The sequence below is a fragment of the Sardina pilchardus genome, chromosome 15 (assembly GCF_963854185.1).
Source record: "Sardina pilchardus chromosome 15, fSarPil1.1, whole genome shotgun sequence".
NCBI classification, from domain to species: Eukaryota; Metazoa; Chordata; class Actinopteri; order Clupeiformes; family Clupeidae; genus Sardina; species Sardina pilchardus.
Genome location: NC_085008.1, coordinates 24,879,965 through 24,894,205, shown reverse-complemented (window position 1 = coordinate 24,894,205; position 14,241 = coordinate 24,879,965). Strand labels below are relative to the sequence as shown.

At 44.1% G+C, this 14,241-nt stretch overlaps 1 protein-coding gene across 1 annotated transcript in view; it reads left to right on the top strand.

Moving 5' to 3' along the window:
* dsc2l (desmocollin 2 like) overlaps positions 1-13,644 on the top strand; it is a 23,465-nt gene extending 9,821 nt beyond the window's left edge. The window contains exons 5-16 of the mRNA XM_062515575.1: positions 14-169; positions 964-1,108; positions 1,290-1,444; positions 2,299-2,433; positions 3,403-3,588; positions 4,353-4,597; positions 5,201-5,343; positions 7,185-7,406; positions 10,202-10,438; positions 10,748-10,857; positions 11,097-11,432; positions 11,850-13,644. Coding sequence (XP_062371559.1) covers positions 14-169; positions 964-1,108; positions 1,290-1,444; positions 2,299-2,433; positions 3,403-3,588; positions 4,353-4,597; positions 5,201-5,343; positions 7,185-7,406; positions 10,202-10,438; positions 10,748-10,857; positions 11,097-11,432; positions 11,850-12,071 — 2,292 coding nt within the window. The 3' untranslated portion in view covers positions 12,072-13,644. The remainder of the gene's footprint in view (positions 1-13; positions 170-963; positions 1,109-1,289; positions 1,445-2,298; positions 2,434-3,402; positions 3,589-4,352; positions 4,598-5,200; positions 5,344-7,184; positions 7,407-10,201; positions 10,439-10,747; positions 10,858-11,096; positions 11,433-11,849) is intronic.
* The last annotated feature ends 597 nt before the right edge of the window (positions 13,645-14,241 follow it).

Below are 14,241 nucleotides of genomic sequence, written 5' to 3'. Positions count from 1 at the left end.
CCCTCTCTCTCAGATTGGGTCAGACTCCAGTCAGAACCAGACGGTGTACTACACCATCAGCGGACCGGGCGTGACCACACACCCGGTGGAGGTGTTCTCATGTGAGCGGCACAGTGGGTTGTTGAGGGTCCACCGACCACTGGACCGAGAGGAGTTCCCCATGATTGTTGTGAGTATTGCATCCCATCTCCAGATTCTGATTCTGCTGTTGAGACTGGATGTCTCTACCCACCCCCCTCTTCTCTCAGTCAAATTACTGTAATGTCTCCATCTGAGCTACAGTGGGGAGCGTATGTATATGATACCATGCTAAAGCTGACTAAAAAGGGGAATATAAAATCATCATTTGACAATTGATCTTAGTGCCTTCATTAAATAAATGAGTAAAAATCAAACTGCTAAGGGCATTAATTTTCTTTGTGATTGAAGAATGTATCGTAAATAAATAAATGTTCTTCCTTAAATAAAGGGGGCATAAGTATTTGACACTATGTTAAATTCCCATAGGAGTGGGAGTATTTTTTATGTTTTTCATTTTTAAAGGCCAACTATTTCATAGATCCAGGATATTATGCATCCTGATAAAGTTCCCTTGGCTTTTGGAATTAAAATAGCCCCACATCATCACATACCCTTCACTATAGCTAGAAATTGGCATGGTGTTTTTTTTTTCAGTTATTTTTAGGAGTTTTTCTAAATTCGCCAGTTAGGAGCTACTTTTAGCCTTAGAATTCTTTGTGAATACGGGCCCAGATCACTCACTCTTATATTGGTGGACATCATTCAGGGCATATTTTTAAGCTGCCGTGGCCTGCCTACACTTGCCGTTTTCTCTGCAGGCCTTTTACTGAAAACTGAAAGCTGGAAAAAGCTCAGAGTTTGTTAACTACAGTTGATGTGATATTGTATAGAAGCACTCTCAGAGATATTGTATAACAGCATCCTTTTTTAATCCTCCCATAGTTTACAGCTCGAGTCTTCAACAAAGTCACCCACAAGGAGACTGATCTCCCCCTGCCCATCACAGTCCACATTGAGGACGTCAACGACAATGCACCAGAATTTGTTGGGTCCTTGCTCTACACTGTGGAAGAACACAGTAAAATCGGTGAGACCCTCTTCAAGGCATTGCATAGCACAAAATGAAATATATATTTTCACGCATACCTGTATCAAGAGATGTCAGAATCTACTGTACAACCTATTGAGTAATTGAGCAAAGACAATCATGTTTCCATATATAATCCCATATGACGTGTGTGTGTGTGTGTGTGTGTGTGTGTTCACAGGTACTGTGGTTGGCCAAATAAATGCCACTGATAATGATGAGCCCAATACGTCTCATACCAAGATCAGATACAGCCTGCTGTCCAGCACAGATCTGTTCCTCATACACTCCTTCAGTGGAGTCATCACTACCAAATCAACTTCTCTGGACAGAGAGGTACACAGACTCACACACAGAGACACACATTCACACACACACACACAGACACACACACAGGGGCAGCCGTGGTGTACTGGTTAGCGCATCGGGCTTGTAACCGGAGGGTTGCCGGTTCGATCCCCGACCAGTCCACCACGGCTGAAGTGCCCTTGAGCAAGGCACCTAACCCCTCACTGCTCCCCGAGCGCCGCTGGTTGGGCAGGCAGCTCACTGCTCTGGGTTGTGTGATTCACCTCACTGTGTGTTCACTGTGTGCTGTGTGTTCACTAATTCGGTTAAATTGGGTTAAATGCAGAGAACTGAATTTCCCTCACGGGATCAAAAAAGTATATATTCTATTCTATTCTATTCTATTCACACACACACACATACTGTACACATGAGCGCGCATGCACACACACATACACATGAGCGCGTGCACACACACACACACATATTGGATTGTCTGTGCACAAGCTAAAACCAAACACATAATATAATCATGATTCTGAATTCTTTTGTGTCTGCCACGGTGGGAAAACCTGGATGAAAAACAAATGCTGGCCACGTAGTGCACTGAAGTTTAAAAGACCACTCACAGTAATGTAGTCACCACAATGAGCACAAAGCCTAGCCCAAAACCAAGCAAGCATGAGAAGAGTAAAAGAATGTGAAGTAATCCGAAGAGAAAACTCAAAGAATGTTCCAGAGCTGGCCCTTATTGTACAAATACACAAAAGTTTGTGACATGGGAAAAAAGTAATGAATCTCGAAAAAACACACACATTTGTCTGTTTGAAAAGATGTTAGCCAGCAGCTGATTGACGAATGTGTGTGCTTACACTCCCAGTCCTGTTTTTCCTCTGTCCCAGACTCAGGAGAAACACCTGGTCACGGTGGAGATCCGAGACATGGGCGGAGCAACCAACGGTCTGTCAAACACAGCGACTGCTACCATCGCGCTGACAGACATTAATGACAATCCCCCTACGTTTTCTGAGACTAAGGTAAGCAGACACACCTCGTAAACATCAAAATACCCCTCCAAGTTCTCATGCCTAGCACCACAACCTTCTTTTAAAAATCAAACCATCTGAAATGTAAAAAAAAGCATCATATTGTGGTTGAAACTGAGTGGTTTCGTTTCCTGAACGTGGAAGAATCCTGGTCCTAGACTATAGGAGAACTAGATCTTCTCTGAGAGACTAGGACTCAGGACTAGACTTTTTAGCCGATGAAACCCTTAAATTGAGTGAAAGCTTGCACCTTGAGCTACAGTATAGCGAACTCCAACTAACTGAGGGCGTTCATAAAACACTTCAGATTGCATGCATGGAATTCATCCCACATTTGGTGTGTGGTAACACATTCCAAATGATGTTTATTGGAGCATTTAAGTGCATGCCATATCTTGATTTGTGTGCCTGTCTCGGTGAAGGTTTGGTTGGCAGCACACACAGCAGCTCTGAATAATATTGTGTGTTCAACAAAGAGTCGAGATAGAAGTCCCCTCATCAAGATTTAGGTGGTGAATCCTAGACGTCTTTCTCACTGTGCCATCCATCTCAGTTTGCTAAGTTCGACCACCTACAGGCCGAATCAACGTATCCAGTCAGCCGATAGACTTCTGGCCCTTTTAAAAGCCGGTGATTTACACTGCACGGCGGCTGGGTTTGGTGAAATGTTATACTTGCTATGGCATCCCGAGTCAATTTAACAAGTAGCAGCGCCAAACCATCCTTGTAATGTAGGTGTGGTGCAGGCCATTGGACGTAATTGGTTTCAGAAGGTAGCACTATCATTGTTGTGTTGTATTTGAAAGACCCATTTAGCAGATAAGGTAAGAAGCTTTTTCAATGAGGAGATACAATATTTAAAAATGAGGAAATACAATTTGTTTCAGAGTCGACATTTATCTGGCAACGCACTCTCTATCTGACTCTCATATCTCTGTGTGCCCTCGGTGTGTTTTATAGTACAAGGCCCGAGTTGAGGAGAACAAAGGGAACATACTGGTTCTGCGGATCCCGGTGGAGGACAAAGACGTGAAGGATACACCCAACTGGAGAGCCGTCTTCAAGATCGTCAAAGGAAATGAAGGAGGATATTTCAGGGTGGACACAGACCCCAAAACCAACGAGGGTCTTCTCTACGTCATCAAAGTGAGACATGCTCATACACACATCAACATGAACGTGCACGCATGCAAACACACACACACACACACACACACACACGCGCAAAATATATATATAGTTTCTGGTATGATGGAAATTCTGATTTGGTTTCTGATTCAGTGTTGACATGTGCAGTTAAGAACCCTGTTCAGCTATGACTGTCTACCTATTACTAATGCATGGTTTGTACTTTTAACACCAGGATAACTATACACTAGGATAACTATACACCAGGATAACTATAACCATTTGCCGTTTCTGACTTGGTTGTACACTGGCTACAGCCGATGGATGTACAGCTCTGCTATGACTTCAGAACACATGGTATTAAGGTCCTCTCTGTCATGTCGGATGTACGTGCTGAAATGAGCTCACCTCTCACACCCGCGTCTCACACACACAGACGCACAGACACACCCTGCTCTCACTTCTGGATGCCTTCAGGATGCCTTCACTTGGCAGGTCGTTCATCAAAAGTGAAATTCAGCATCTTCAGTACATGCCTGTGATGCTTGATTTGGTTTCAGTTGGGTTGATGTGTTCCTGGATTTTTTGGCAATGTTTACCACCTCCATTTTTACAGTCATATAAAATCTCTCATATAATCTCGCTCTCTCTCTTTCTCTCTCTCTCCTTCTCTCTGTCTGTCTATCTCTTTCCATCTCGATCTCTTTATCTCCCCCCCTCTCTCTCTCTCACTCCCCCCCTCTATACCCCCCCCCCCCCCCCCCCCTCTCTCTCTCTCTCAGCCTCTGGATCATGAGGAGGGGAGTCACCTGATGCTGGAGATGGTGGCCGAGAACGAGGCTCCTCTGGTGGGCAGTGGTGCCTGGATGCAGGTCCCTGTGGAGCTGACGGTGGGGGATGAGGACGAGGGTCCCGTGTTCTCGCCGCCCCTCCTCCGTCTCCGAGTCCTGGAGAACATCCCCAACGGCACACTCATCGGCACCTACACGGCCGTAGATCCAGAGACTAAGAACAGCGAGGGCATCACGTAAGGATGTGTGTGTGTGTGTGTGTGTGTGTGTGTGTGTGTGTGTGTGTGTGTGTGCGTGTGTGTGTGTGTGTGTGTGTGTGTGTGTGTGTGTGTGTGAGAGAGAGAGAGAGAGAGCTTAGCTGTTCCAATATCACTGTAACCTACAGACTACAGAAGTTATTGCTTTTCTAAAACAAATACCACATATACCTCAAGATTTCACAAAATAAAGGAATGATAATAATGGATAGATAACCATTCTTCTGCCAAGCAATGTCGAGATGCTGCACCTTTATTTTTGTATCAAGTTGTGGTAGAGGTTTTGTTTTGTTTATGTGAAAGCAATGAAAATATACTCACAAAACAAGTTGTGGTAGAGCAAGCTAGAGCGAGATGCGGTTAATGTGAAGCGGTTAATGTGATGGCATCGAACAATATTCAGCCAATCATAACACCAGACCTATCCATTTTAGAAAGTGTTCTCATATCTGTAAACTAGTTTAACCTTCAACTTACACAGAGCACAAATCACTTAATTGTGAACATTTTCAAGCATGCTTTTTTATAGGAGAAGAAAGACCACTTAATTACTGGTGTGATATAATTTCTCTGTCCAATCAGATACTATGAAAACACTGATCCCGCCTCTTGGATAAGTGTGGACGAGAGCACAGGAGGACTGAAGACCACAGACACGATCGATCGAGAGTCTACATTTGTCTCCAACGGCATGTACAACATCACGGTGCGAGCTGTGGACACAAGTGAGTTAGGAATGTGTGTGAAACATCCTGAGGGTCAGGCCCTCATCAAACTGTCAGAGCATAAACAAAGGGGACTGTGTCTTTTCTTTCCGGAATCTGACTTTTGGGTATGTTTGGTACACCAAAGCTGAGGTGTTTAGGAGGTGTGGTGTGGCTGTCGCTGCAGTTTGTTTTTTTTTGTTGTGGAGAAATACATTTGGCCTCTCTTCTCAAAAAAAATGTGAAAAGTTAGCTGGCTAGATCAAGTTCTTGTCTGGCTGATGAAGGCAGGCCACTAAAAGCTTTTCCATGTAATCTCTTTTTAAAATTATGCTTGTGAGCAGTCGTTTAACTTTCAGATGTTTTTCATTGTGTAATAAATCACTAATGGCTAGGGGGGGGGGGGGTTCCTAAATTCCACAGTATTGAGGCTCAACATCTTTCAAGAATCTTCTCATGCATAGTGTTAGCTTGTTTATTCTGTGGCTATACGTTAGACCGGCACATCCGGGAACTTGACTCGCGAGAAACGTTCCAGTCCCTTCTAGGGGGAAAACAAACAACGTCTCTCATTAACTCCAATGCAAATTAGGGTCAATAAACATAATTTGTACCGAAATCGTAGGGGTAAATAATAACAGAAAACACAACGAATCAATAGGACCACTCAATATATTACCACTTTGCCGGTCGTTGACCGTGAAAGATACGAAAGCAACAACCCCACTCACAGTGGCCAGTGTCATACCCGGACATACGATCTCATTGAGTCTCCAGTTAAATAACTACATTGTTTTCCTGTATTTTTGGCCTCTTATTTTAATTTTAATGTAGTGTAGTTGACTCACAGGCTCGGATGTAAAGTATGTTCGTTAGATAATTCCAAGATATGATCATTTCTGTCATAGCCGATAGCCTAATGTTAGCAAGTGTTAGCCTAGATTTCAGTTTTCGTTTGTCTGATTCATTTTTGGTGTAGCCTAATGTTAGGGGTTCTTAGCTTTGTGGTTGGTACACCCAACACACACGTAATATATTGAGTGGTCCTATTGATTCGTTGTGTTTTCTGTTATTATTTACCCCTACGATTTCGGTACAAATTACGTTTATTGACCCTAATTTGCATTGGAGTTAATGAGAGACGTTGTTTGTTTTCCCCCCAGAAGGGGCTGGAACGTTTCTCGCGAGTCAAGTTCCCGGATGTGCCGGTCTAACGTATAGCCACAGAATAAACAAGCTAACACTATGCATGAGAAGATTCTTGAAAGATGTTGAGCCTCAATACTGTGGAATTTAGGAACACCCCCCCCTTGTTTCAGGCTTGTTCTAAGGGCTTGTTTTCCCCTCAAAAGGGGCGTGGCGCAAACAACCTGCTCTGTGTGACGCGGGTCCGGTCTAACGTATTGCAGTTTATGTTGGGTGTTGACATAATGCCACTTAGTGACACCTCCTGACACACCTGTAATACACTATGAAACGTGAAACTCAGATTTACCTTAACTAACCCCTGAAAACACCAACAACAGGACCAAATCCCTCTATTTGTAAAACGGGCTCTTAATTTGACCTTAAAATGCCATTAAGGTGTGAGTGGGAAATCCCTTAATTTTAGATTTAAGGTGTCAAGCCAGGGGTTCCCTTTATTTGTTTTGATTATAGTTAAGGACAATTTAAGTATATCTTTTAAGGCTTTTCTCCTTAATCAACCATAATCTATGCACATTGCTACTTCAAAAACAATTTATTTATAGAAGGGTTTTAGGTCAAAAGTAAGGCATTTATAAGGGGTGAAATGAAAGGCTTTTATTTCGAATTGATAAGAGTGAAGGGACTCCCTCTTCTTAACGTGCACTCTCCCTCAGGTAAAAAGCAAGGCATTGGGACGGTGCTGATTGTGATTGACGATGTGAACGACAACAACCCAAAGATCACGGTCCCGGACCAGATTCTGTGTGAGAAGGACGGTGAGCTCGGGTCCATTACTCTTCATGCGGAGGATGCTGACGCCAGACCGTATGGGGAGCCCTTCACCTTTGAACTAGGGGAGGAGGCAGATGGAAAATGGAAGCTGAAGGATGCCAGCGGTGAGCTGTAGTTTTACAATGGAAGCAAAGTTTTGATTTAGGCCCTTTTGACAAACTGTCACACAGATGAGATGCTTTGACCTTTGACCTTTACCTCTTTTTTTTGTGTCCAACAATGACATTATATTTCATATGACATTTGAAAATTGAATCGCCATAGTACTGGTAGTTTTTTATATTACCCCAAGCTACGCAGGGCATACAACTACTGTGCATTCCACTCACGTTCCGAAAGCATTCCATTTGTGAAGCGTAAGAAATGTTTTTGAATGTGTGCAGTGCATTCACATCTGGTGTGGCCAGTTTCATTGATTGTGATTTAAATTAATTGTTGTAGCAAATGCTCCACAAACAGAATGTTTCAGCTGTAGTGCCCAGTGTGGCAACATGTAGTTGTTATGTCGCCAGCTAGGCAGGGCCTTTATGTCAAGAAGTCTATTTTATGCAAATGCTAAGTGAGGACAACATGATGTACGTTGCTTGAAATTTAACTCAAAAAAATGATCTAAGATTGTTTACATGGTGACAGGTGTAGATTTGAAATCATTGGTTCAACCTCACCAATTGATCTGGGATTCCTGACGTTACTTCCTACTTTGCTTAAACTTCACAAACAGACAAAAAGGGGCAGCCGTGGTGTACTGGTTAGGGCTTAGGGCTTCGGGCTTGTAACCAGAGGGTTGCCGGTTCGATCCCCGACCAGTCCACCATGTCTGAAGTGCCCTTGAGTAAGCCACCTAACCCCTCACTGCTCCCCGAGCGCCGCTGGTTGGGCAGGCAGCTCACTGCTCTGGGTTAGTGTGTGATTCACCTCACTGTGTGTGTGCTGTGAGTGTTCACTAATTCAGTTAAATTGGGTTAAATGCAGAGAAACGAATTTCCCTCACGGGATCAAAAAAGTATATTCTAAAAAAACCAGCATTGGTTGCTACAATGCGTTGCTACTACCATTTCACAGTCCCTTTCGGTGTCAAATTTCGGTTTCGGTTTCGCTGATTGGCCAGGTAGTCTGCTGACCTGGGGAAATGGTAGTGAACTGTTGTGTCCATGGAGGTATTATAAGAACTGGAGAAACTGAACAAGTCCCGCCCCCATTCATTTCAATGGGAATGCTAGGCTAGTGAAAATTGCCAAAATTGAACGATTTTTTCAGGCTTCAACATGGCGTTTCAAGGGGCTTGTTTCCGGTGCCGTTTTACTTAGCCAATTAAGTGCCAGGTTACCGATTGACGTAAGGTACAGAAGGAGAGCTCGTGCCCACACTAAGCTCGTGCATGAGCTGAGAGTGGAACAGCCACCAATCAGCATGAGGAAAACGCAGGGAAAACGGCACCGGACATGATATATTTCTGGAAAATGGCGACGAGGAAGTGCTTTGCTAATCGGCGAAGCTAACCAGTCAAATCCTGACCCCCTGGTTGTGTCTCCCTGAAAGGAGATCTAGGTAGGCGTTGCCAGGCTACAATCTATCTGCCAGCCATCTAGGGGGAGAGCAGGGTCAATTGAAACACTTTTCAGTTTAACATCTTTTTCAAAACAGGTGAAAGGGATACAAATAATGTTGTCATATGATCAACAACTCACATGTGTCCTCTCTTAGTTACCAGTGTAATTTCATATACACCTTGAGCGATCGCGTTGTTTTTTAACTTTGAACGTAAGTTGTCATTTGTTTCAATTGACCCGCCCAGTCGGGTCAATTGAAACACATGTGCGGGACGAATGAAACAGCATATTGTAAACAGAAACCATTCACTTTACTCTAGTTTTTATGAAACATACCTAACAACATACTTCTGTACTTGTCATGGCTAAAATTTCACCTGATTCTTCAAAATATATGTAGGTCAAAAAATGTATTTTTCCAAGTGCGTCAATGTCGAGATACGCGTTTCGATTAAACTCACATTTCTTCATTTTATACCATGCTGATGACTACATTTCCATCTAATTGACTTATTTCCCGTTGTAAGCCTTGTTGAGGGATTCACAATTGATCTTCCTCTTTTATTTTGAAACATTTTTTTTTTTTTTTGCATTGATAGTTCGGGACGATTGAAACAACTGTTTCAATCGTCCCGACAGTGCTAACTAACACTTAAACATATTTTGCCGCTAAACCTCAAAATGCTGACATTTAACACTTTCAGACATGTTTAAGTAATGATTCATCTCTCGTATGGTCATGTGATCATTGCATGAAACAATAAACACGAGTTGTGATCACAAAAAAATTACCGCACATAAGATTTTACTTGCCGGTGTCAAAAACAGGTTTGTGGGGATAACGTTGGAATTTGATAACGTCATGGCACGAGATTTCCCGTGGTTGGCAAGTCTTGTGTGTTGAACAAACTGACGACATATGACATTTCAGATGTGCATGGTTTTCGAGGAAATCGCAGTGTTACTTTCGTCCCGCGTTTCAATTGACCCGGCTCTCCCCCTTTGCGTTAGCATGTTAGCAAGCAACTACCTGTGAAGCAGTCTTGTTTACAAGTTAGGAACACCCAGTACCAAGTGGCTGGTTGTCTCTGTCTCCTGTGACTGCACGGAAATAGAGAGAGAGCCATGAGACTAATGAAAAATGCTTCTTCTGAACAGTTCAGACATAATCCACCATCCTCACCAGATGACACAGTATTGGGACTGAGATTATAACCATGATAGATTAAAAGTCAGCTTGTAAATAATCACTCTCCTCTTTCTTTCTCTTTCATTCTTTCTTTCGCTTTCTTTCTTTCTTTCTTTCTTTCACTGTCTCTCTCTCTGTTTCCCTTTCTCTGTGTTTTCAGGCACTTCAGTGGTGCTTCAGCAGGCCGTGGCTCTGCCCTTGGGTGTCTACAGCATCCCTGTGGTGGTGAAAGACCTGCAGGGCGTCGGGGAGGTCCAGATGGTCAACGTGAGACTGTGTGAGTGTGCGACGGACACACCGGGAGAGGAGGTGTGTGCAGCGCTGAAGCGCTCGGCTGTTTTGGGGACCTGGGGGGTGCTGGCCATGCTGTTGGCCCTGCTACTGCTGCTGCTGCTGGGTGAGTGATCCTCGCACACACACATACACACACACACACACACACACACACACACACACACACACACACACACACCAGTCATACATACACACACAGTGGCAAAGAAATGCATTGTACATACAACAAGCACACACACACAATCACAAACAGACACACACATACTGTAAACAGAAATGCACAATACAGATACACACACACACACACAAGTATTCGGACACTGCTGCACACACACACACACACACACACACACACACACACACACACATTATCTCTCTCTAAATGACCTCTCCTGATTTCTCCATGTTGTAGTCCTGCTCTTCGTCTTCATCTGCTCCACTAAGAGGGAAAAGCTGTACCTCGACGACGGTAGCGGAGGCATGCTGATAAAGTCTAACACAGAGGCCCCAGGGGAGGAAGTGGTGAGCGAACTCACACACACACACACACACACACACACACACACACACACACACACACATGGTTTTAAATAATGGTGTAGCTACTGACAGGTGATTGTTACAGTAGGTTTTAAATAATCTGGGTCTAGCACCAAAATCTGGGAAAGCACATCCTTTCTGTTTTGTTTTGTCACTATCTTCTATCTGATGACTGACAACTGTGCTGTTGTTGTTGTTGTTGTTGTTTTCACATTGAACAGAAGACAGACCCATTTCTGCTGGTGTGCCCCAGTCCCGTGGAGGGGGACGTCCCGTTAAAGGGGCAGGCGGTCGACCTGGGCGGGGGCATGGGCGTAGGTATGGGCCCCGCGCCCCTGGGTGGGGGCATTTGTGGGGGTCTGGGTGGGGGTCCGGACCAGCAGCACATGTACCAGGAGAACGCTTTCCACACCTCCACCCGGGAGTTTTCGGCCGATGGACAGACCAACATCTACACCTCTGGACAATATGGCCAGGGTTTCTATGGCGACGCAGGCTTCGTCAACTACTCTGGGGCACTTGATATGTGGAGGAGCAACGAGCTTTACCTGGACCAGGTGAGCAAAGCTTTCACGTGGTGCAGTCTCCGATAACAATCTTTTACAGTTAATACATAAGTACAGTTTACGCCCCATACACATAATCCACTTCGCGCCGGGGTCTGGTTCGCCCTGTCGTACTTATTTTCCCGATAATGACCAGCATTCTATACATTATCCCGTACTAAAAGTGCTTAGGGTTACCAGGCTCACTATTATTTTGCAAATAGGTCCCATTTCACATAAATAAATATGCAATAATGGGTCAGTGGCTAGAATGGTAAAGTCCTAAATAAGTGCCCTGTTTCTGAGTTTGAAGGTTGACATGACCAAGCCATAATAATAAAGGCTTTTTAACTTTTCCAACAGAGTTCTTTGGAGTTTCTGTTGATTCTGTTGTTGATGTTTGTCTTTGTTGATGATGTTGTCTGGCAGAAACTGGTCTACTTCTATGAGGAGGAGGACGGGCGGTTTGCGGATGATCTGCTGAAGGATTATGGGTACGAGGGGGAGGGCTCGTCGGTGGGGTCGCTGGACTGCTTGAGCCAGATGGGTATTGAGGAGGACTCCCTGGACTTCTTGGACACGCTGGGTCCTAAGTTCCGCCTTCTGGCAAGCGCCTGCACACGCAAGGCGGACAGCGAGGAGGAAGAGTGAGGAGAGAGGGAGGTGTCGGAGGAAGGGAGCAGAGGGAGTGCACGATGATGAAGAACAGATGAGGCATCTGTTTTCATGGAAAACGACTGCGGAGGTCAGAGAGGAGTGATCTCACCACGAAAGAGATCTCGGGACGCTTTCTAACCAACATGCTGACACACACTGGATTCAACAGGCTGCCTCCTCAAACTACATGCTTGTGTGTGTGTGTGTGTGTGTGTGTGTGTGTGTGTGTGGGTGTGTGTGTGTGAGAGAGAGAGAGAGCGAGTGAGTGGGAGTCAATGTAGAAGAGGATAAAGAGAAAGAGTAAGAGAACACAGAGTTGTTTTGAGTGACCTTCACTGTTTTCTTTTCTATGTGAATGATATTACTGTATGTGACTTACTGACTGACTTAATTACTCCTATTAGTGCTTTCTCCAGAGAACTGAAGGAATAAATCATGATCAAATAATTTTCACTCAGACCCCAGATGATCTACTCAAAGATTCAAAGCTATTCAAAATAGCTTGTGCCTTGTGTGTGTGTGTGTGTGTGTGAGAGAGAGAGAGAGAGAGAGAGAGAGAGGGTGTGTCAGGCAACTCTCTGTGTGTTTATTTGAATTAGATACATGGGCACCATCTGTGCATGTATGTGTGACTACTATTTGTCAGTGTGTATGTGTAATCTGTGTAGACGTGTGTGTGTGTGCGTGTGTGTGTGTGTGTGTGTGTGTGTGTGTGTGTGTGTGTGTGTGTGTGTGTGTGTGTGTGTGTGTGTGTGTGTGTGTGTGTGTGTGTGTGCGCGCGCGTGTGCGTATATCTCTGTGTTTCCTCATATGAGTGAGTCTGCTTGAGAACACCAAGGGAGTGTACACTGTGGGAAGGGGGAGTTTCCTGTTCGGGGCATGCGAGTTTTAGTTCTATCAGAAAGACTCGGGGACAGACATGATGAAAGTTAACATATATTTTAATCCATCAAAGGATTTACAAATGACACAAGCAGCAATGAGAGTCTTTGGCATAGGCCCCGTCCTCAGTCCAGGTCGCTGTGTGTGCAGACCCTTGCAGATCCTGCCGGAATGACGGCAGGGGGGCGGAGCCTTCCCCCTGGACACTGGACGAGGCCAAACTGGTGGTGGTTAGGGAGGGATGGTGGGGCATCGAAAAATCGGCACCTGAAAGCGGAAAGCAGGTGCAAAGACGTGTCATTTTAAAGACTGATGCAGACTGATGATTGGACGAAAGTAATGAATGAGAATTGAGTCTTCCTGACAGAACTTAACGCTTACGCTTCCATTTCAATGCCTCAGTGATCTGTCAGAGATCATGTGAGTACACTTATCTCTCATTGGTATTACAGTCATGGACTTTGACCCCAAGAGCCCCACCTCCTTCGTTAGATTGAACTTTAACTTTAGCTGCGAAGCCTGCAGTTTTATGTGGGGGAGAATGTGGTGTGATTTGCCTGCATTGGTGTGTGCTTTGTCCTTATGCCTTTTTATAGAATAATACTTCCGCACTGGTAAAGCAGCCAATATATGTAGTTTTTTATTTTCATGCTGGACTTTCAAATAAAAAATTCAACTTAGTTGATTTTGAGTCCTGGGATTCTTTCAGTAATCAGAGACACATAGCTGCATTTATTAAATCTTCTTAATCTTCTTTTTGACCCTTCCTGTTCTTCCTTCTTTTCTGATTGTGCATAATGTATCCTCCAACTCACTATGTGTACAGCAATTTCCTGCGTATTAGCCACATTGTATTTAAGCCGTAGGACAGTGTTTCATGCGAGTTAAAAACAAAACAAAACCATATTAACTAATACCGTATTAACTGCCCTCGTGTATTATTAACCTAGCTGAAGAAAGTTCGAAAAATCAATGTATAAGCTGTGGCTAGTAGTTGGGGAAATTACAGTATGCAATGAAGGACCCAGTGTGTTTACGAGGGAGACATTTATGAATAAAAGAACTTTGATGTTACAGAAATGTAGTTTATTAACCAGTAATCTGACACATATAGATTGATACATACTATTAATATATAGTGATATGTCACAAAAACTCCTCGATAACTGGAAGATCCACAGTCCAGTAGTCTCATGACAGCCTGACATTATGACTCTTGTCACTCAGCTGTGTCACAGGTTAGTTGGTTTTCTCTGACTTTTTCCTCCTCATGGAGTGTGAC